Source organism: Cannabis sativa, chromosome 9 (genome assembly GCF_029168945.1).
Source record: "Cannabis sativa cultivar Pink pepper isolate KNU-18-1 chromosome 9, ASM2916894v1, whole genome shotgun sequence".
NCBI lineage: Eukaryota > Viridiplantae > Streptophyta > Magnoliopsida > Rosales > Cannabaceae > Cannabis > Cannabis sativa.
In genome coordinates this window covers 61,355,069-61,376,247 of record NC_083609.1, presented here as the reverse complement: position 1 = coordinate 61,376,247, position 21,179 = coordinate 61,355,069, and the positions used below count along the sequence as shown (strand labels likewise).

At 33.8% G+C, this 21,179-nt stretch overlaps 2 protein-coding genes across 2 annotated transcripts; one reads left to right on the top strand and one right to left on the bottom strand.

The window, feature by feature from the left end:
* Positions 1-10,888: 10,888 nt before the first annotated feature.
* LOC115723333 (protein SRG1-like) lies at positions 10,889-12,695 on the top strand. Its single transcript, XM_030652766.2, has 3 exons — positions 10,889-11,318; positions 11,444-12,016; positions 12,099-12,695. Exons 1-3 carry the CDS (start codon positions 11,070-11,072, stop codon positions 12,339-12,341), a joined length of 1,065 nt encoding a protein of 354 aa, XP_030508626.2. The 5' UTR covers positions 10,889-11,069; the 3' UTR covers positions 12,342-12,695.
* A 3,140-nt stretch (positions 12,696-15,835) lies between these two features.
* On the bottom strand, positions 15,836-16,840 carry LOC115724046 (cytosolic sulfotransferase 5-like). Its single transcript, XM_030653500.2, has one exon. It carries the CDS (start codon positions 16,838-16,840, stop codon positions 15,836-15,838), a length of 1,005 nt encoding a protein of 334 aa, XP_030509360.2.
* Between the last annotated feature and the right edge of the window lie 4,339 nt (positions 16,841-21,179).

Here is a 21,179-nt window from a genome sequence, read left to right as displayed (position 1 = left end):
TTTATGCATAAGTCAATTATTTTATATTTTTGATACCGATCTAATGAATCTTATCTCTGGGCGTGGCCCCGTGGACTAGTAACAATCTGAAAGGATTGTTGAAACCACGTACAAAAATCTTGTGTGTTTTTACTTTTATGCACTGTTTGTTTTTCTGGGTTTCTCTGGAGTTACAGAGTTGCATTCTGTAACTACAGAAAACTGTTTTCAGTACCAGTTTTATTATTCCGCATTTAATTAATCATTTAATTAAATAATCAAACTGGGAATATTAAAATACGGAATTTCAAGCTTAAAAGTATTGCATCTATTGATTGTCTTTGAATAAAAACCATCTTTGATTCAAAAAAAAAAAAAAAACAAAAAAGATTAAAAATTAAAAAAAAGCATATATATTTTGACTTTTCAAAGTTGGCTAAAAGAAAAATAGAGATAAGAGACCTTAATTTTAATTAATAGTATTGATTAATATCTTTATATATTAAAAGTGCTTATCTAATGGTATTTCTTGGTTTAACAGAATATACTTTAAAAATAAAAGAATATTCTGTTAAATTTAACGATGTTAGCAGGTTTGATCCTCCCGTTAACTTTCAAAAATATATAAATAATTAAAGCCAAAAAATTAAACAATTTATTTTAAACGTTTAAACTCAATAATATTAAACAATCTTTTTTTAAATTAAAAAAAATCATCTTATCCACATATCTCTCTAACATAACAAACCATATATCCCCAATTTTTGACATTTTTTTTGTTAGTTAAACGTTAACAAATAAATAAAAAATTAACAAATATTAATATTAAACCCAAAAAATTCAACAATCTTTTTTATACGTTTAAACCTAATAATTAAACCCAAAAAATTAAACAATCTTTTTTTAAATTAAAAAAAATCATCTTAGCCACATATCTCTCTAACATAACAAACGTAAATCCCAATTTTTGATATTTTTTTATTAGTTAAACGTTAACAAATAAATAAAAAATTAACAAATATTAATATACACAATTATAACATTCTTAACAATGTCTTTATATTATAGGTTTATATACAATTATGACATTTTAACAATTAGTTTTATAAAACATATAGTTTATAACATAATTTACAATTAGTCACTAAATTTTTAAACAAAAACCACTAAAATTTAAAATAAAACTAATATTTACGTGACTCGCCACGTAACTCTCATATAGTTGATTTACTAATTGACTATCTTGAAATAATATTATCAATATAATACAATTCCTCGAAAATATCATATCTCAATCAGTAATTTATAAGAAAGTGACAGCTAGCATGTAGAAGCATATTAATTAATTAAATTATATAATTAAGCTCGTTTAAGAAGTTCTTATTAATTACAATATATTATTAAATATATACTATTATATATTGATGTCTCTCAAATTTCTTAGCATATTCCTTAAGCCAAGGGATCTTTGCAGTTAATTAATTAAATCTGTATATTTTTTTTTTTTTTTGAGGGAAAATACTTAGTTATTATTAACCAATCAAGATTCGTTTACAATAACCGAGTATATAGGCGGAGGAATAATCTCCAACCAAGTACAAGCCTCATCCAGCCCTAATGCAAATTTAGCTAGCCCATGCGCTGCATTATTTGCAGAACGATAGACATGTGATACATTTACACTTGGGAAAAAGGATAAAAGACTAAAAACATCACTAATTAAATCTGAGAATTCGGAATTTGAATTGAAGGGAGCTTTCAAGGCATTGACCACCATAAGAGCATCAGTCTCGATATCTGTAATAGGTAATTGATGTTGTAGAGCCCAACTGAGACTGTGAAAAAGAGCTTTGGCCTCCATTTCGTGAGATTTAAAATTCCCCACAATCGGCATAGAGAGGGCAGCAGTAACCGAACCAAATTCATCTCGAAGAACCGCACCTACACCAATGGTATTTGAGGAATTCTGGGCTGCTGCGTCTGTGTTGAGTTTATAGCCAGCAGTAGCAGGTGGACGCCAAGGGGATAAAGCAGCAGCAGCAGTTTGAGTCGTGGGAGGCTGCTGTGAAGGACCTGGGACAGCAGACGAGGCTGCTGCATCAGCAGTTTTGTGTTGAGCCGCTCGAAAATTCTGCAGAAAAACTGATGCAAACACAGCCAAGTCAGTAGCACGTCTTGCAACCTTACCATGAACCACTTTGTTCCTTTCGCCCCAAATTGCCCACATCGTACAAAAGAGTTGTTCCAATTCAGCTTTGGAGTATAATGATGAAAGATGCAGCAAGTAATCTCCGTTTCTCATTGCAATAGCCGCTGACCAATTAAAACTGAAATTGAACGATCGCCAAACAGCCTTAGCATATTTACAACCGAAGAGGGCATGTCCTGTTGATTCCCAAGCTTGTTTGCAAATGGAGCATGTGGAATCATTGATGATTTTTCGTCGAACAAGCGATGTAGCAACAGGTAAAGCATCATGGATAACACGCCAAGCAAAGATTTTAACCTTTTGAGGAATTTGGAGAGACCAGAAAAGTTTCCACCACTGTACAGCCGAAGTGGAACTGGAGCAAAGGTCTTCGTTATCCAATGAAGTTGCAAGGTGATAAGCACTTTGAACCGTAAAATAGCCTGAAGAATGATGATGCCAAATAAGCTTATCTCTTGTGGGAAAGTAGCTCAATGGTAAGGTGAGGATCTTTTCAATGTCGAGAGGACTAAAATATTGTTGTAGCAAAGGGATATTCCATTGCCTCTCATCAGTGATAAGATTAGCCACCACACCATTAGGTGGTCCCGAGTATGTGATCGGTATGAAGGATGAATGGCCAGGGAGCCAAGGATCAAAACCACTTCTTATTGTTCGGCCTTCACCTATTTTCCATCTTAAACCATGAACCAATAACTCACGACCCCAACGAATCCCTTGCCATGTAAGAGAAGGAGAATGTCCCATACTAGCCTCAAGAAACGAGTTGTGAGGGAAATATTTGCTCTTGAGAAGTGTACTAAGGAGTGAATTTGGGTACTCAATGATCCTCCAAGCTTGCTTAGCGAGAAGGGCTTGGTTAAATTGAATAAAAGACCGAAAACCCATTCCACCTTCACCCTTAGTTTTACAAAGCAAGTTCCATGAGCGCCAATGAATCTTAGAGCCATTTTCATTCAATCCCCACCAAAAATTCGCCATCATACTTTCAAGTTGATTGCAAAAGTATACTGGCAATCGGAAACAACTCATAGCATATGTAGGGATAGATTGAACCACTGCTTTAAGTAGGACCTCCCGACCCCCAGCTGAGAATAGTTTTTCACTCCAAGATTGCATGAGTTTCCAAATTCGCTCTTTGATATGGCTAAAAAGTTCCTTCTTATCCCGACCGGAATAGGATGGAAGGCCAAGGTATCGCTCATGACATTCACTGATCGGCATTGAGAGGTGTCGATGAAAGGAAATCTGGGCAGCCAATGTTGTGTTTGGAGAAAAAGACATAACAGACTTGTCCCGATTAATGAATTGGCCAGAAGCTTTATGGTAAGTATCTAACACCCTCTTGATTGCTAGGCATGAACTTTCATCAGCTTGACAAAACAGGAGGCTATCATCAGCAAAGAGTAAATGTGAGATCATGGGAGCCCTTCGTGTAAGTCTGAAACCATGAAGATTGCCTTGGTCTTGCTCATGTTGCAATAATCTAGATAAGCCTTCAGCACATATTAAGAACAGATAAGGAGATAATGGGCAGCCTTGCCGTAACCCCCTTGTAGGAACCAAAGAGCCAGTCACTTCACCATTGATAAGAAAAGAGAACTTGTTAGTGGTAAGACAATTCATGATAAGTGTAATCCAACCACTAGCAAACCCCATTTTCTTCATAACTTCTTTAATGAAAATCCATTCAACTCTATCAAATGCCTTACTCATATCAAGCTTGAGAGAGGCAATACCATGGCGCCCAGATGTCTTATTCTTAATAGCATGGACTAACTCAAAAGCAACCAAGACGTTGTCTGTAATCAAACGATTTGCTAGAAAAGCACTCTGAGTTTCAGAGATAACCAGAGGAAGCACCACCTTGAATCTTGCAACTATCATTTTCGTAACCAGTTTTGAGATGACGTTGCAAAGGCTAATCGGCCGAAAGTCCTTAACATGATGCGGCTTCTTTAATTTCGGGATGAGAGTGATTAAAGTGTGGTTGAAGCTTGAAGGGTCAGCACCATTGTTAAGAATATTCAAAACGGCACGAGATACAAGATCACCAACAATGGACCAATGTTGTTGATAAAACATGGCCGACATTCCGTCAATTCCCGGGCTCTTGTCCGCACTCATATCTTTAAGAGCATTTTCAACATCTAACGTAGTGAATGGAGCAAGCAAGGAGTCATTGTGAGTAGCAGTTACCAAGGTGGGAATACAGCCGAGAGTGTGCTCAAGAGCATTATCATCAATAGGACCAGCAGTGAAAATGTCAGCAAAATAGCTATGGACAATGGAAGAAATCTCAGCATTAGAAGTAGCCTTACCGCCCATATCATTGTAGAGAAACTTAATGCGGTTGTTGGTCTTCCTTGCATTTGCTTTTGCATGAAAAAACTTAGTATTTTTATCACCACAAGCAAGCCAATCGACACGAGAACGCTGCTGCCAATACACTTCCTCTTGCTCTAATAACTCATCCAAAATAGATTCAGCATGCTTTAGATCATTAAAGTGAGTGCCGGTTTGGGAGGGAGAGTTATTGAGCTGCTCAACTTTGGTTTGACAAGCCTTGATGTTTCTCTTCATTTTCCCATACTTATGAGTGTGCCATTGTTGGAGCTTTTCAGCACAAAGATTTAGATTAGACATAACAGCAGAGATCGGGTCATGGGAATCAAAATTAGACCAAGTTGCAGCAATGATATCTTTACTTTCGGGGTCGGAGAGCCACATTTTTTCAAATCTGAAACGACTTTTACGCTTACTGTTGCTGGGCTGAGAAGAAAGTAGTTGGAAGGAGGCACTAATGGCGCGATGATCCGATTGAAAGTAATCAAGATGACAAACATGAGGACTATCAAAAAAGGAATCCCAGTGGCTGTTTACGAAGCACCAATCGAGACGTTCTTTTAAGGTGTTGGGAGCAGTTCGGTTTTTAGCCCAAGTGTAAGGATCGCCATCAACCAATGTTTCACGGAGACAGCCCTTGTCAAGAGCTTTTCGAAAGGCATCCATTTGAGATTCACTACGGAGAGCCCCTCCGGCTTTATTATTGTTGGAAAGAATTTCATTGAAGTCGCCAATAACAAACCAAGGGAGTTGAGGAGCAACATCCGCAAGTCGTTCCAACAAAGTCCATGACGCTTGTCTATTAGAAACTTCGGGTGCACCGTAGAAGCAAGTAAGGTGTATAGTTGGCCCATTGAGAATCGCCATGTAGCAATCAAAATAAGTAGGACCCATATTAAGGAGAGAGATGTTCACCTCATCTTTCCAAAGAAGTAAGAGACCACCACGAAGACCAATACGAGGCGATTCGAGACCATTTGGAAAACACAGAGATTGTCGCACACGATTAATAGAGTTAACAGGCAGTTTTGTTTCCATAAGAAACAAAATATGGGGCGATTGCTGTTGGACAAGCAATCGAAGGTGACGGAATGCACTCGGGTTCCCCAAACCCCGTACATTCCAGCTGATTATTTTCATGGCGAGTTGCGGGGTTGCCTTGCAACCTCCGCAGTTGAGTCATGGGAGAAAATAGAATCCTCAAAATCGGAAACTAAAGTCTCAATATCATCGTCTCTTGACAAAGTAGAGGATGAAATTCCTTGTGCGTTGCGACATCTCTTCAAAAATTTCCTCATGGATAAGGAGTCATTGTGTCGTTTGTAAGTGGTAGGTGGGGGCTGATTCTCTTTTCCAAGTGAAACCGTGGCCTGTGTATAGGTAGGGAGGTGCTCTTGGGGCATGGTGAGTATGGGAGAGGCAAGGCTAGTGTTTGTAGGTGAGGGGTGAAGTGGTGGGGGATAGGTGGCAAAGGTATTATTGTGAAGGTCCGGTATGTAGACATGGGAGAGGTCAGCAACAATGTTTTTATGGGTTACATTTATTGCAGCAGGAGAGGGTGTAGGATGAGTGAGAGTATGAGATGGTTGCTGGTTTATATTGCTATCATGGTGTAATTTTTGCTTGCCTTTATTGGCACCAGAATTGGCCAGAAGTGTGGAGGAATGTGCTTGAAAGCATGAACTTACAGCAGGTGGAAAAGAGGATATAACAGGGTGCTGGTTTGGCAAAGGGAATGCTGGTGAAAGAGGCATTTGGCTAGTGATAGTATGTGTGGTAGTGATAGATTGAGAGGGATGCAATTGCTGGTTTGTGAGTGATGATGCTGGTGGGAAAGGTAGTCGGGTAGAGTGGGGAGTTGTGGAAGTGGCACATTGAGTATTTGGCAAAGTGTTAGCAGGGTTATTTGGGAAGGCAGTGTTACTGAGATTAGTGGAGTTTGCATGGGTAATGGGAAAAGGAGCGGTAGAAGTACCTGATGTGGGTGTCAAAACAGAGTGTGAGGTTGTGAGACTAGACATTGGAGATGTAATGGTAGTCGGGTTGGCAAGATGTTGATGCAGAGTGAGTGGATTTTGAGAAGATTCTCCATCAATGAGAACCGGGGGAGGGGCTGAGCGTCTAGTATGCAGTGCCGGAAGTGTAGATGTGAGAGTAGTTCGAGCCAAACGGGTGAGGAGTGGCCAAGCATTTCCCTTAGCAAAATCAGTCCGGTACCGATCATAGTTGTGTGTTGGAAGTTTTGCGCCCTTCATCCATGGCCCATATTCAAAGTCATCCTCATTACCGCTATCCATACGCTCCATGAAGGCAATACAACGCTCAAAGGGGTGTCCAAGGCAACCACACTCAAAACAGAATTCCGGAAGCCTTTCATAGCGAAAGTCCACCCAAAACTCATCTTTAACTTTGGGCAGCCGGATCATATGACCTCGCAAGAGTGGTTTGGTAGTACAAAGCTTGACACGAACTCGTAAAAAGGGGCCCCAACCCTCATTGGTTGAATCATCAAAGACTTCAATAAACTCTCCAATAATGTTACCAAGTGCTTCGGCTAACACTTTTGTTTTGCTAAGAAAAGGAAGTCGATAAATTTGTACCCAAAAAGGAGTGAAAACCAAGTCTTCTTTTGAGACATTTTGCAGAGCATCTGGCGCGCGAAGAACAATGAGATGATTCTGAAAGTGCCAAGGCTCTTTAATAAGGACTCGTCTTCTATCCCCTTCGCAACCGAACTTAATGTGGAAGAGCCCATCATCTCCTTTGTATTCAGTGATTAAAACCCGGAAGCGTCCTTGCCAATGGCCCGACATTTGGTCAATGAAATTCTGCTTGTATATATTCTGGTGTGTGAGAACCTTAGCAATCAAAGAGGGCTGGTGTGTTTCAATACTCGGTGAAGTGTAGTCAGGTATACAGAAAATTGAACGTTCCTCATCTGTAAGGGAAAGTGTGGAATTGATATCATGGGATAGAGAATCCATGGTGGCAGGCGGACAGGCAGAGAACGGTGAGTGAAGATGATTCCGGTAAATAGAAGGATTGGAGGGAACAGTTATGATTTGATTTTTTGAAAAGCAAGAAGAAGAAGACAGTTAAAAGATAAGAAAATAGTTAGAAAGAAAACAACGGCTACAGACCCAACATTGGGCACCTATTAATCAGTGAACTTAATTAAATCTGTATATATATAATAACATGATCTTATCAATTAATTGGATCCATGTTCTAGTTTGTAGTAAAATAATATCAATATTACTCATGACCACATTATCCTCGTGTATTTTTCCTACCTATAAAACACATGCATATCAATAATAAATATATTTTTTGGGGATATTAATTTATAATAAACAATATATATACATGTGACAGCAGATCCTCCTCCTCTTTTCACATCTTATTTTTCCTAATTTAAAATTACATTATATATATATTTAATTACTTTTAAAGAAAACTTACAAAAATACTATATTTTAGAAATACATTAATACTGTCACAGAAATTTTTACAAAATTACAGTCCTTATAACCTTAATTTTTTTGACACTGTACACACTCCAAAACAAATAGGAAACCTTCATTTTCAATACCTACGGTTTAAACTACCAGAGTAACACCAAAATAGCTGAAAAATAACTATTATTCTAGTCAAAATGTAAGTATTTAAGATCCAATCCTAGAACAATAACATAAAAAATAAAATAAAATAATTGTAAAACAACAGTAAAACTACAAAACAAAATAACCAAATAAAATCACAAAAAATACTATATCTCAGTAACTCTTTTGCCAGTGAGGACTTCTATAATATCACGAAAGTGAACTTTCACCTTGAAAAATTTCCTCTTACACTAATACATTAAAAAACAATCTAGAACAATAAAAAAAATAACCGTTAAAAAATATAAAAATGAAATATATAATACTTAATTAATACCGAATAGCACATACAGAACAACAATATATATAAAATTTAAAAAAATTAGGGAGTGATGAACAAAATCCCAATGTAATATCTGACACTGAATATGTGAAAAAAAAATGAAAAAAAAGCTTAAGAAGTTAATTTTTTTTTTAAAGATGAGAAGAGCAAGAAAAAATGGTAGCCACGATTGAAAAAACATGGATCAATTTTTTAAATAAATGAAGAAAAAAAATGAAAAAGAGAAGCTTAAGAAGAAGTAGAAATTTTGAAGATGATGAAGATGAGAAGAGCAATAAGTATTGAGTTTGGAGAAACGTGTACTCAGCCTTTTTTTTTTAAAAAAAAATTACTCAAAAGAACAAACTAGAACAACATAACAATAACTGTTAAAAACATAAAAAATATGCATATAATAAAAAAACAAAAATACGAAATAGATAACAATAACAAAAAAAATGAGCAAGAGACATAAATCAGAAAAAAAAAAACCAAAATATCTACAGCAAAAAATAAAACCTTAAAACAACTAAAAAACAACATAAATACATTCATTATTCATTGGTTTGCTTTGCTGAAAATATATATATATATATGTGTATTTAGCTCAAGAAGAATATAGATATATACATACATATATATTTTCTTGAGTAGAGTACTGTGGAAAGAATTAGAAGTTTCAGGGAGAAGGAGATCACGCGGGTTGTTGTCTAAATTTAAAAAAAAAAAAATCAAAAAAGAAAAAATGTGGTGATGATATCTTATATTATGTGTATGAATGAGGGAAGAGTTATCATGGGTCTTAGCTTTAATCATCATTTAGACAAAAGCTTTTCTTTTACACTTTTTTATACAATAAAAATGAATAATAATCTCTCTTAAAAGATACATATATAGGAATAAAATTGACAAAACAAAATTTTTTAAAAAAGTTGGTACACAATATTAAAAAAGACAGTAAAATTATAAATTATTCTGTGACACAGTAAAAATATAATAAAATTGGAAAAGTCAATATACATTGTAAATTTCCCAATATTATTAATTTGGTTTCCTACTGTATTGATTGTTTTAAATCTGCATTTATACAGTATAGTGAATTAATATCCTTTTTAATTAAAATTTTACATTTGTATAGTTTATATATTATTAATTTTGATATATTTTTTTTCTTAATATAAATATATATATTGATGCACTTTTAATAGGTATTACTCATGAATATGTAGTATTAAGAAAATATGAGTTTTTAAACTTAATTTTTCTATCTAATTAGAAAAATATTCGTATTTTTACATTATATGTGTTGGGATTATTTCATCAGCTGGAAAAAAAAATTAAAATTTTTTTTTTCAGCAAAGATAAAAAAAAATTGAGTTTGACTTAAATATTTTTATCTAAACATAGTTTTGACTTTGATATAGTGTAAAAAAAATATATTCTTTTATGTTTTTTTTTAATTAAGTAGGTAAATTAATCATAGATTTTCAAATTCTTCTTTTATTATTCGTAATTGGATCAAAATGTGATGATTTGTTATTTTTAAAATTAATACTGATTGAGAAATGTTTCATATATATGTATATATATTAAAGTTAACGATTAATTTTTTTCTATAATTAATTTTTAAATTTAAGTAATTTTAAAAAAGTTTTAATTGTTTTTTAATTTAAATTTTTATGGTGCCAATGACGAATATTGTTTTGTATCATATATATTACTTGTGTTTATTATACCATGTATGTGGTAGTTTGTTTAAGTGTTCATGTGATTTGTTTAGTACTATATATGGTGTTTTGCTATGTAAAAATGGTTTGAAGGAGAGATATCAAAGATAATTTTTTCTTCATGACAAAATAATATTTTAGAAAGTTTTTAGCATTTAAATAAAAATTCCTATTTTCATTTAATATTATCTTTAAATAATGTGTTAATTAAATTTTATATATTTATGTGTATTTTTATATCATTCACTTATATTCAAGGATACAAGAACTTTAACAATATAAATTTTTTTACAATTCTCTTTTTTAAAATTTATTGTATTATTATTTTATATGTCATAATTTTAAAATTACTCTCTAAAATATTTTTATGAAATTACTAACTAATCTATTTGGTACGTGGTTTTCTGGTATCAGCTTTTCAAACAAAAGTTCTTGCTTTGTTGGTAGAATTAAAATGAGCTCGGTGTTTTATTTAGAATTTTTAAGTATTTATTTCATGTTAGTTGTAATTTTATTGTTAGGACTCATTAATTGGTTAAGCTTATTTTTAATTAGGATGTAGATATTAATAAGTTTTATTTCCTAATTAAATAAAGTGATTTGGCAAAAATAAATAATAATAATAACATATAATACAAGCTTAAGCAATAGCATGTGGTGCATAATATATATTTATATAGATTAGTTACACGTGTTAGTGTTAATATAATTTTATTAATTTAATAATAATGTGCCCTAGATCGATAATGTACAATATTATGTATATATAAGGATGATATTGGAGATGTTATTGTATATTATTACACTAATTAAGTAGCTCGAGATCTTCAAAATCATACGTACATCTAGAGCTAATTAAGATTTGAATTATTAGTTAATTAATAATGGAATTTAACAGCTCTCGTTTGGTTGTGCCAAGTGTTCAAGAACTGGCAAAGGATCCAAACATGGTGAGCATCCCATCAAGATACATTCAACATCATCAAAATAGTCAATCAAATAATGTTATCACCAATTTTGTTTCTCTTGATGATCAAATCCCAGTTATCAATTTCCAAAATCTGTTTCTTGCTGATGATCAATCTGAACTCTCTAACCTCCACTCAGCTTGCAAGGACTGGGGCTTCTTCCAGGTAATTATCTATCTAGTTTATTTTGTTGCACGTACTTAAATCTTTAAGTAAATTTTTAGTAGCAAAAATTCATATGTATAGTTCATTTCTCAAATAATTAATATATTTTGCATGCATGCATGCAGTTGGTAAACCATGGAATAAGTGATTCTTTGATAGAGAAAGTAAAGAAAGGAATTGAAGAGCTGTTCAATTTGCCAGTAGAAGAAAAGAAAAAGCTATGCCAGCTTCCGGGAGACATAGAAGGCTTTGGACAATCTTTCGTTTTCACCGAAGAACAAAAGCTTGATTGGAATGATTACTTATTGATTTTTACCTTACCACTTGCTTTGAGGAAGCCTCACTTGTTTCCAAACCTTCCTACCACTTTGAAGGAAAGTTTGGAAATTTATTCATTAGAACTGGCAAAGCTTGCCAGAGATCTAATTTGCCAGATGGAGAAGATTCTTGGAATCAAAAACAACGAAATTTCAAATTTATTTGAAGATGGAATGCAGTTTTATAGTATCAATTGTTACCCTCGATGTCCCGAGCCAGAGAAAGTTATAGGCCTCACCCATCACTCGGATGGGGGATGCCTTACCTTTCTCCTTCATGTCAACCAAGTACAAGGCCTCCAAGTCAAGAAAGATGGCATGTGGCTCCCTATCAACCCTCTCCCAAATGCTTTTGTTGTCAATATTGGAGATATACTAGAGGTAATCTAATTAATAATATATATATTATTATTCATTTATTGTCTAATTAATAATAATTTTATTTATTTATTTATTTTTTCAGATTTTAACAAATGGAATATATCGTAGTATTGAGCATAGAGCAACAGTAAACTCTACACATGAAAGACTCTCTGTTGCCACATTCCATAATATAAGTGTAGATTCAATGATAGGCCCAGCCAAAAGCTTGATCAACGAAAAAAATCCTGCCCTATACAGAACATTGCCAAATAAAGAATATTTCAAGGGTTTATTTTCACGTGAGCTTGATGGAAAAAATTACATTGATTCTATGAAGCTATAAAATCTACTCAAGTACTGATGATCAAGCTAGGAGTACTTATATGTGTGCATTGTGGGGTTTATTAAGATATTTACTTTCATAACTTAAATAAATCTTCAACCCCCCATCATGAATTTTATTCTATTTAATTTTATTTTTTCTTTGGCTATAAGAACCATGTATGAAATAATTATCGAGGATACATTACAATATGGTATGCTACCAAAAGTAATGTCTATGCCCTTGAAATCCCTTATGTAATATGTTATTGTTTCTCATTAAATAATATGCTTTACTACTAGAAAATACCTATGTCTTTAGTTTTTTCGTTAGAATGTTCATTTTTTTTTTTTATAAATGGAGCCCTAAAGAGCAACTAGGACCACCACAAAAAGGGATAGGGTACAAAAAAAAAAAAAGAAGAACAGAGGGACGCAGCCCACCAAAAAGAGAACAATAACAGAAATAAAACTAACAAACCGAAATTGAATACAACGAAAGAACTAAACTAAACTAGAATTTAAAACACAGCCATCTGCCAAACTAGTGTGCAGGAAACTGTCAAAATTGGCCAAATCAATAAATCCAAACCTATTGTTTCATTTGCCTATTGAGCTACAAAATGGGTCACACCATTGTACTTTCTCGAGATCCAATGGACCTCCTTGAGGTTGAGATTGTTAGCTGAGGAAAGGAAGTTGTTTACTAGATCCTAGATGTTGTGGTGCAGGTTATGAACCTCATAACGTTTCCTTTGCACCGTGAACACCACATTAGTTGAATCACAATGAAAAATCACATTCTTGTAGCCTTGCTTAACCGCTTCCTCTGCACTCCTGCAAAGGGCAGCAACTTCACCTACCAAAGGATCAAAATGACCAATTCGAAAAGTAAAATTTTTTGTGATAACTCCATCCTCATTGCTAAACACATTGCTCTAGTCGACTGAGATTCCCCAATTGCAACATCTTTGTTGCACATCATCCATTCTGTAGGAGGCGGAAGCCATTTGGACAACAAAGCAATAGCTGGTAAATGAACCTCGGCAAGTTCATTAAGCCTTCTATTGATGTGATTCAGAATAACTAGAAGAGGAGTTGATTTTCCATCGTGGACAAGGCTGTTTCTCTCATTCCAAATGCTCTCAAAAACAATTGCAGCCCCCCCCCCCCAAGAAGAGGTGGTAATGAATACTGCTAGGTCTATGCTCCTCCTTAAAGAACCAATTTAGCCAACTATCCAATTCAAAAAGTTAGCATCACTAGTTTTAACTTTTCAAGAATAACCAAACCAAATAGCTCTAGCAAAAGGGCACTCCCAAAAAAGATGGAGGGAGCTTTCATTAACTGCTAACATGACGACTGTTGGGAATGGTGGTGCGATCCCTGGTGCAAATCCTTCGAACACAGCTGCTGTCAATGGAGCTCTTGTCAGAAATCGACAAAATCAGGAACGAGTCATGCTCAATCACAATTTTTCAATCAAATTGAATGATCACAACTTTCTTTTGTGGAAGCAGCTGCAACAAGTTCTTGATGCAATTAGAGGTGATTGTCTGCTGAAATACATCAAAGAACCCCCTCCTGCTGAGTTCTTGAGCAATGAAGACGACAAGCTAACAGAGTTAATCTGATTTACTTATAATGGGAAGTTCAAGACCAGCTCTTGATGTCTTGGTTATTCTCATCCATGACTGAAAGTTTACTGACGAGAATGGTTGGGTGTAATTCATCACATCAGATTTGGAATTCCTTAGAGAAACACTTCACTCTGCAAGTCTCATCGAAAAATCTTGGAGTTTTGAACCAAGCTGCAGAATCTGAAAAAAGGTTCGATGACTCTTAACGAGTACCTTCTTAAAGTCAAGCAGACTGTGGATCTTCTTGCTTCAGTAGGCGAAGTTCTCTCTGATCGTGATCATGTAGCTGCCATCTTTAAGGGGCTCCCAAGTGAATATGACACGTTTGTGATCTCATTGAACACCAGAGTTAAGAACTACACTGTTGGTGAGATTGAAGCTTTTCTCCTTGCTTCGCAATTGAGAATCGAGAAATCAAACAAAGAGATTGATCTGAGTGCCAACCTAATGACACATGAATAAGATCCTATTGCTGAAGCCAATATTGTCTTTCGAAGATTCAGACCCTTCACCAATGGAAATGCTCAGTTCAACAACAGGAATGCTGGCAGGTTCAATGAATCTGTCCTTAATCCCATCCAAAATTCCTTTGGTAGAGGTAACACCAACACCTTCAGAGGGAACAATAGTGGTAACTTAGATAACTACAATAACAGACCCCCTCAATGCCTGCGATTTGGTCATACTGTGCAAGATTGCTCTTTTCGTTTTGATAAATCTTTCACAAGACGCTCTTTAAGATCAGATGGCACTAGCACACAGACTCAGAATCGTCCCTAAGCTCAGGCCAATCTTTCCACTAGCAACAACTCAAGTGACACCAACTGGTATCCTGACTCAAGAGCAAAAAACCATTGCACATCTTAGGCACAAAATCTTGCCAGTTCTTTTCCTGCTAACTTCATTAATTTGATAATGAAATGAGTGAGAACTCCTAAATACAGTTTATTGATTAATGGGACCATGCATGATTTTTTTGAAGCAAAGCGTAGCCTGAGACAAGGAAATCTGATGCCGCCTTTGCTTTTTGTGTTGAGAATAGAATATTTGTCAAGAATTATGATGAAAGTTGGTGCAAGAGAAGACTTTACGTTTTCTGAACGATGTGAGAAGCTGAAAATGAATCACTTTTGCTTTGCCAATGATGTTATTTTATTTTGTAATGGTGACTTCATTTTATTTTCTCATATCTTTGCTCTCTCTTTCTTCCTCTCCTTCCTTTCCTCTGTTTTTCATTTTCTTGTTACTAATGGCTAGACACTTTAACATTGATGTAATGATTCCAAAGAAATTTATTTTTGTTCCTGTAGTGTAAGTGTAACGATTCCAAATTAACTAAAGCTGCCAAATAGATGCTTAGTCCTCCAGGTAATCCACTCCCTGATTTCCTTCAACAACTATTACTAAAATGACAATCAAAGATAATATGACCCAATATTGTTTTCCTCTACATTAATTCCCACAAAGTAACCAAAGATAATTGTTTGAACATATACCAAATTTGAAAAGTCTAGATTTGAGATAAAGACAATCAATGTTGCTAACCAGAGAACAAATTGATGCTTAGGAATCGAGATTTTCCCCCAAAAAAATTTTGGTATCATTTAACTTAATTTACAAATTTTTGGACCCAACCAAGTTTAATTATGTATACCTTGCTGATGTGAAGTTCTGAACATTTACAAGACTTTTAATACTTATCTTTCACTTTTACTATACATCTCCAATACAGCTTAATTATGTGCTAATAATAATACTCATTATACTATGTAATGCAAGTACATAATGTTAATTTATTGCAAATGATCATAATATACAAAGCACACACACATTATAACTCAAATAAATATAAGCTAGAAATTATATATATTATAAGCTAGGCCATATTTTCAATGAATGATAGACCAGAACCATTCAATTTTTCTTGAGTTATTTTGTTCACCCGCTCTACCATAGATGGACTAAGATGATTGATCCAATCACCTGTTTCCCCTTTTCTAAAGAAGAATTTATTATCTAGGTGAGGCTTAAATTTGCCTTGTTTATTCACATTTAAATCTTTTAGTTTATTAAAACTACACATCTCCAATATTTGGTCCATAACTCCATTATTATTTTCTTCCTCTTGAGTGAAAGGAAGCCCAATGAACTTTGCAATCCTTTTAGCTTGACCAATACTATCCTTCTTCATCTCTTCATACTTCAAAAATAATACTTTTTTAGGGTTGTCCAAACTTGCTTTCCAAAACCCTAAAATATGATCCCAATAAGGCCCAAAACTATTCTCTCCACTACAAAACATGTCCACAAAATCTTCAATAGTACATTTGTTTGTGTGACTATGGTCTGAAAGATCGTTTACATAATACCAATACGATACGATGACATCAAGAGGGTTTCGACTAATGTAGACAATACGAGACTTAGAAGAAGACTTGATAGAATCAGAAAGAGATGCATATGGCATATGTGTGGAGACCAAACGAGGGTTTGACATAGTACTCAAGTCATAGAAGTTGGGATTGGAATAAATGGAAAACTCTAAAGAAGGCACAAGATCATGAGGGTTTGTGGAGAGCAAGGGGTGTTGATCATAGTGTTGGTTGCGGTTAAGAATGGAAAATAGAAGAGAAATGAGCCAAGTGGTGCCTGATTTAGGAAATGAAGCAACGATTATATCTTCATCTTCGGCTTTGAATTGTTTTTGAAAGGAGATGATGTTGGGAATCATATTGGATGGAAACCAACAATTTTGGTATAAGGTTATACCATATTTTGACCAACTATTGGCTTTGGGTAGCTGAGATATAATCGATTCTAGTGATTCATCGCCATTATTATTTTCTTCATTGGAAAAATATTTGGTGGTCTCCTTTGCCATGTTTCTTTATTTGTGTTTAAATATGAAATAATCAGTGCATATATATATAAGCTAAGGAATAACTAACAAATGATTAAGATATAGATAAAAATAATAATTACAAAATTTTAATATTATTTTTTATGATAATATTCCATGATATGCTTGCACCCGTAAACTTGGCTTTAATTAGGGGATCCAATGCAAAGAAATTATTTTTTTTTTCTTTTTCTTTTCTTTTTTTTTTTTCTTAAAGAAAAGCCTGATCACGGGCCAAGGACGCGAATTCACTGAAAATTGGCATCAACCATATATAAGCATGATTCTAATACAATTAGGATAATTCGATCACTAAATAATACTATATATGCCAGATAAATTAAGTATACTTAATTATTAGCATAAGTGTGAACAACCATATTAATACCTTTTAAATAATCAAACAGTTAATATTAATTATTTAAGAAAGTAATTTAATTTAAAATAAAACTCTATGAAAATAATATAAATTAGAAGTCAATAATTAATATTATTCGTTGAAAATGACAAATAATATTTTATGTTATCATTTCCAATACAAAATTGAATGAAATATATAAAATATAAGGCAATTCGGTCGGTCAGTGAAATATAATATAATATATGGTCAAAATAAACACGTGTCAAAATTAATTCATGCACCAACTGTCTACGTACGCGCACATGCATATGCATGTATTTAAATACTGAGTCTACAAACTACGTGTCAAATGGATTCAAAATTATTGATCTAAATATAATTTTTTTTTTTAATATATTTCAACCATAATTAATTTATTATATACAAACTAATAACACTCTTTGGGCCTGAAAAGATCTATCTGATGAATACATACTTGAACAATTCATTCTCTACCTATAACAGAAAGTTGTTTTGATAGCTGAAAATGAATCTTACTTCTTATCTTAAATTTAATTTGCTTAACAATTACATGAAAGCATTACACACTTTGATACAAAAATACTAGCATTAGTTCCTACATCCCCAAATACTACAAGAAATGTCACTTTTGCCAGCATATTTTTGTGCTGACAAAAGTTGGTATTGTGCTGGTAAAATAGAATTTACCCATGATGTGTTGGCAAAAGGGATTGGCAAATCAATGTTGGTATTAGAACTTTTACCAGCATAAAATGAAAAGCGCTGGCAAAAAGGACTTTTCCCAGCGCGTAAATGTACTGGTAAAAGTTAGATTTTAGCCACTGCAAATGTACGCTGGTAAAACTTTAATCTTTTTGCCAGCGCAGTTTGCGAAATGCGCTGGTAAAAATTACTTTTACTATCGCAGTAACGAACTGTGCTGGTAAAAGTGACATTTCATGTAGTGAAATGTGATAAACGGCAGCAGCTACTATTGCTGCATAAATCTAGCATTTACATCTTGACATTTTACTCATCTCGATTATCCACTTCAAAAAATCTTACACTGTAGTCATGACTACTAAAAAATTGGACAAACTCGCCACCCTGATCTTAACGGTTCTGTGTGTAACTGCGGAGCTAGATACCAATTTCGACGGTTACACACGAAACCACCGACATTGGTGAATTTTTAAAAAATAAATTAGAAAAAAAATTGGGGACCTGATCTCAATGGGTCACCAGTAAACTATTGAGATAGGGTACTAAAGTTTTATAGACCCTTCGAAGTTTGATGTAAAAATGCATAATACTGAGAATCAGAGCAAATTTTTGTCTAAACACTTAGGCGTAGCAAACAAAAGAATGTTCTTATGTGTACCATATATAACTTCGAGTGAGTGATAGTGTTATTCTTTGATTTGTAATTATTTATTTTTCCAATAATAAATAATGACATAATATGTATTTCTACAGACAATATTGGATAGAGATAGTCATTTTTCCAATTAACAAGGTATGTTATTTCTACGATCCAGCTAGTAGCGATCAAGGGAGGACACTATGATTGTGGTTACAACATAAGTTTTACATTAAATTGTCTAAGATGCAAATCTTACAATATTGTTAATAAATTATATTTTATTGTCTAATTGAATTTTTATTTCATTGTTAAAGGCATTTGACATAAATGACGCTTTCAATCTAAGAGGAAGAGTAAGAAAATAATTTAGTTTTCAAAAGTATGAGGCTAAAATTGACAAGTGTTTCATTTGATATTTTTTTATATATAAATTAAATATTAATACATATTATATGTATATGTAGGCTCCTAAACAACCTAATGATATTGTGTGCAGTTTATCATGCAGTTAATGAAAGATTTAATTATGGCAAAAGATCTAAAGGAATATCTTTCAAAACACGTAAGTAGTAATTAACATATTATTTTAAATTTAATAGAAACTAACATATGATTTACTCTTATGTTGCAGTGTGATAGTAAGACTGATTATACAATGGATGATATTAATACTGTGCGTGAAAAATGGGTAAACTACTATACTGAGTATTTTTTAGCATAGTTTTACTTTTGTTTTCTTTACTAGTAAGTATAATCTTAGCTAGATTTATAGTTAGAACATGTAGTTGTTATACTTATAACCATTTACAAAATCTATGTAAATTGATATATTATGAATTTTATTAGATAATATTGTAGTGCAACATATCTTTGTATATATCGTGAATAATAGTGAAGGGAAAATTTTTTTAAAAATATATTTTTTTTCCTCCTAAGATCAATTACAGTGGTTGTCAAAAAATCATCGTTATTAACCTATCTCGTTGGTTCTTAACCGCAGAGATAGGATAGCAATCTTGGGAATTTCTTTTAAATTACCGAGATTCGTACCCTATCTCGGCAGTTTCAGATATCGAGATTGCACATATATATGAGAGCATGTGGCACCCCTATCTCAGTGGTTCCGTCGAGATAGGGTACCCTATCTCAGTGGTTCCCAACTGCTGATAGTTAGATTCTCGACGATTGATAACCACCGAGATAGGTCTGTCTTGTGGGTTTAACTCCCGAGATAGGGTAATTTTCTTGTAGTGAAGTCGAAGTTCTCCAATTTTAAAGGGGATCTAAAACTATTTTACTGTTTAAATAACCAAAGAAGAGGTGTTGGATGGTCTCTTAATGGCTGCCACAAATCACACATAAACTTTCAAATGTAATTTTAATTTTGAGCAATCTATCTTTTGTTTGCAATCTATCAATTAGTAATTTAAAGTTATCTTTTGCCTTGCAAATTTGCTTCAATATTATATAAAAGAAAATTGAATATATTAATGGCACATTTGCTATACAATATTCAAAATCGGAATAAATTAATAAAAAAATATAATTGAATAAATAAAAAATAATCAAAATTAATATTTGGAATATATTATTTATTAAAATTTTTTTAAAATAAAATTATAATAATTTATCTTCTTGAAAATACGAATGAATACTTTTAAGAGCATCACAACAATAATTTTGTTCATTTGCGGCGAAATTATTAGCGGCAGAGATGACCCGCCGCTAATAATGGCAGTATTAGCGGCGGACTCTAAATTTCGCCGCTAGTAATCTATTTTTATTATTTTTTTTAAAAAAATTATTAGCGGCGAAGGTCTGCCGCTAATACTCCATTTTTATTTTATTTTTTAAAAAAATTATTAGTGGCGGAGGTCCGCCGCCTATACTATTAGTGGCGGGCCCGCCGCTAATAAGTGGATGAAAAAATTCTCGCCTATTCAGTTCAAAAAATTTTAAATACCAATTAGTGGCGGAGCATTAATGGTGGACCCCGCCACTAATAAGTCTATAATTAATACCCGGCCCCACCGACCTATTTTCCCTACTTTTACTCTCAGCTCTTCAACTTTCTTCAGCCCTCTCTCTCAACCCTTCTCCACCACCACCACCACCGAGTAACACCACCACCACTACCACTACCGAGTTCTCAACCACCACCACCACCGAGTACCACTACGCACAAGCAAGGACAGCACGCACTAAAACCCATTTCATGTGAGTAATTTTTTTTTTAAAAAAATATATATATCTATAGGTTTTTATATTTTAAAATTTTTAGGGATATATATTATTTTTAGGTTTTAAATCTATTTATATATAATGTGTATATATAAATATTATTATCTTTTATGTATATATTGCTCTGTCTCAGCTGGTCTCCTAGATTATTTCCTCTTAGTGATTCGGTACTAGTTTTTGTTTTTGTTCTTCATTTGACGGGGAAGAAAGAGTGGATGAGTTTGGTGTCGTCAGAGTTGTACTGTTCAAAATTTGGCGAGGGTACAGTCGACGAAGGTGGAGGACGAGGAAGCGGTGACGATGGCGGCAGCCGCGATGACAACCCAACTAGATGGTTATTATTGATATGGTCAAAT

Bases quoted from the DNA above. Each gene is read 5' to 3' on its own strand.
- LOC115723333 (XM_030652766.2), top strand. From the start codon at position 11,070: ATGGAATTTAACAGCTCTCGTTTGGTTGTGCCAAGTGTTCAAGAACTG. The intron at 11,319-11,443 runs GTAATTATCTAT...GCATGCATGCAG, and splicing joins AGGACTGGGGCTTCTTCCAG to TTGGTAAACCATGGAATAAG. The intron at 12,017-12,098 runs GTAATCTAATTA...TTATTTTTTCAG, and splicing joins ATATTGGAGATATACTAGAG to ATTTTAACAAATGGAATATA.
- LOC115724046 (XM_030653500.2), bottom strand. From the start codon at position 16,840: ATGGCAAAGGAGACCACCAAATATTTTTCCAATGAAGAAAATAATAAT.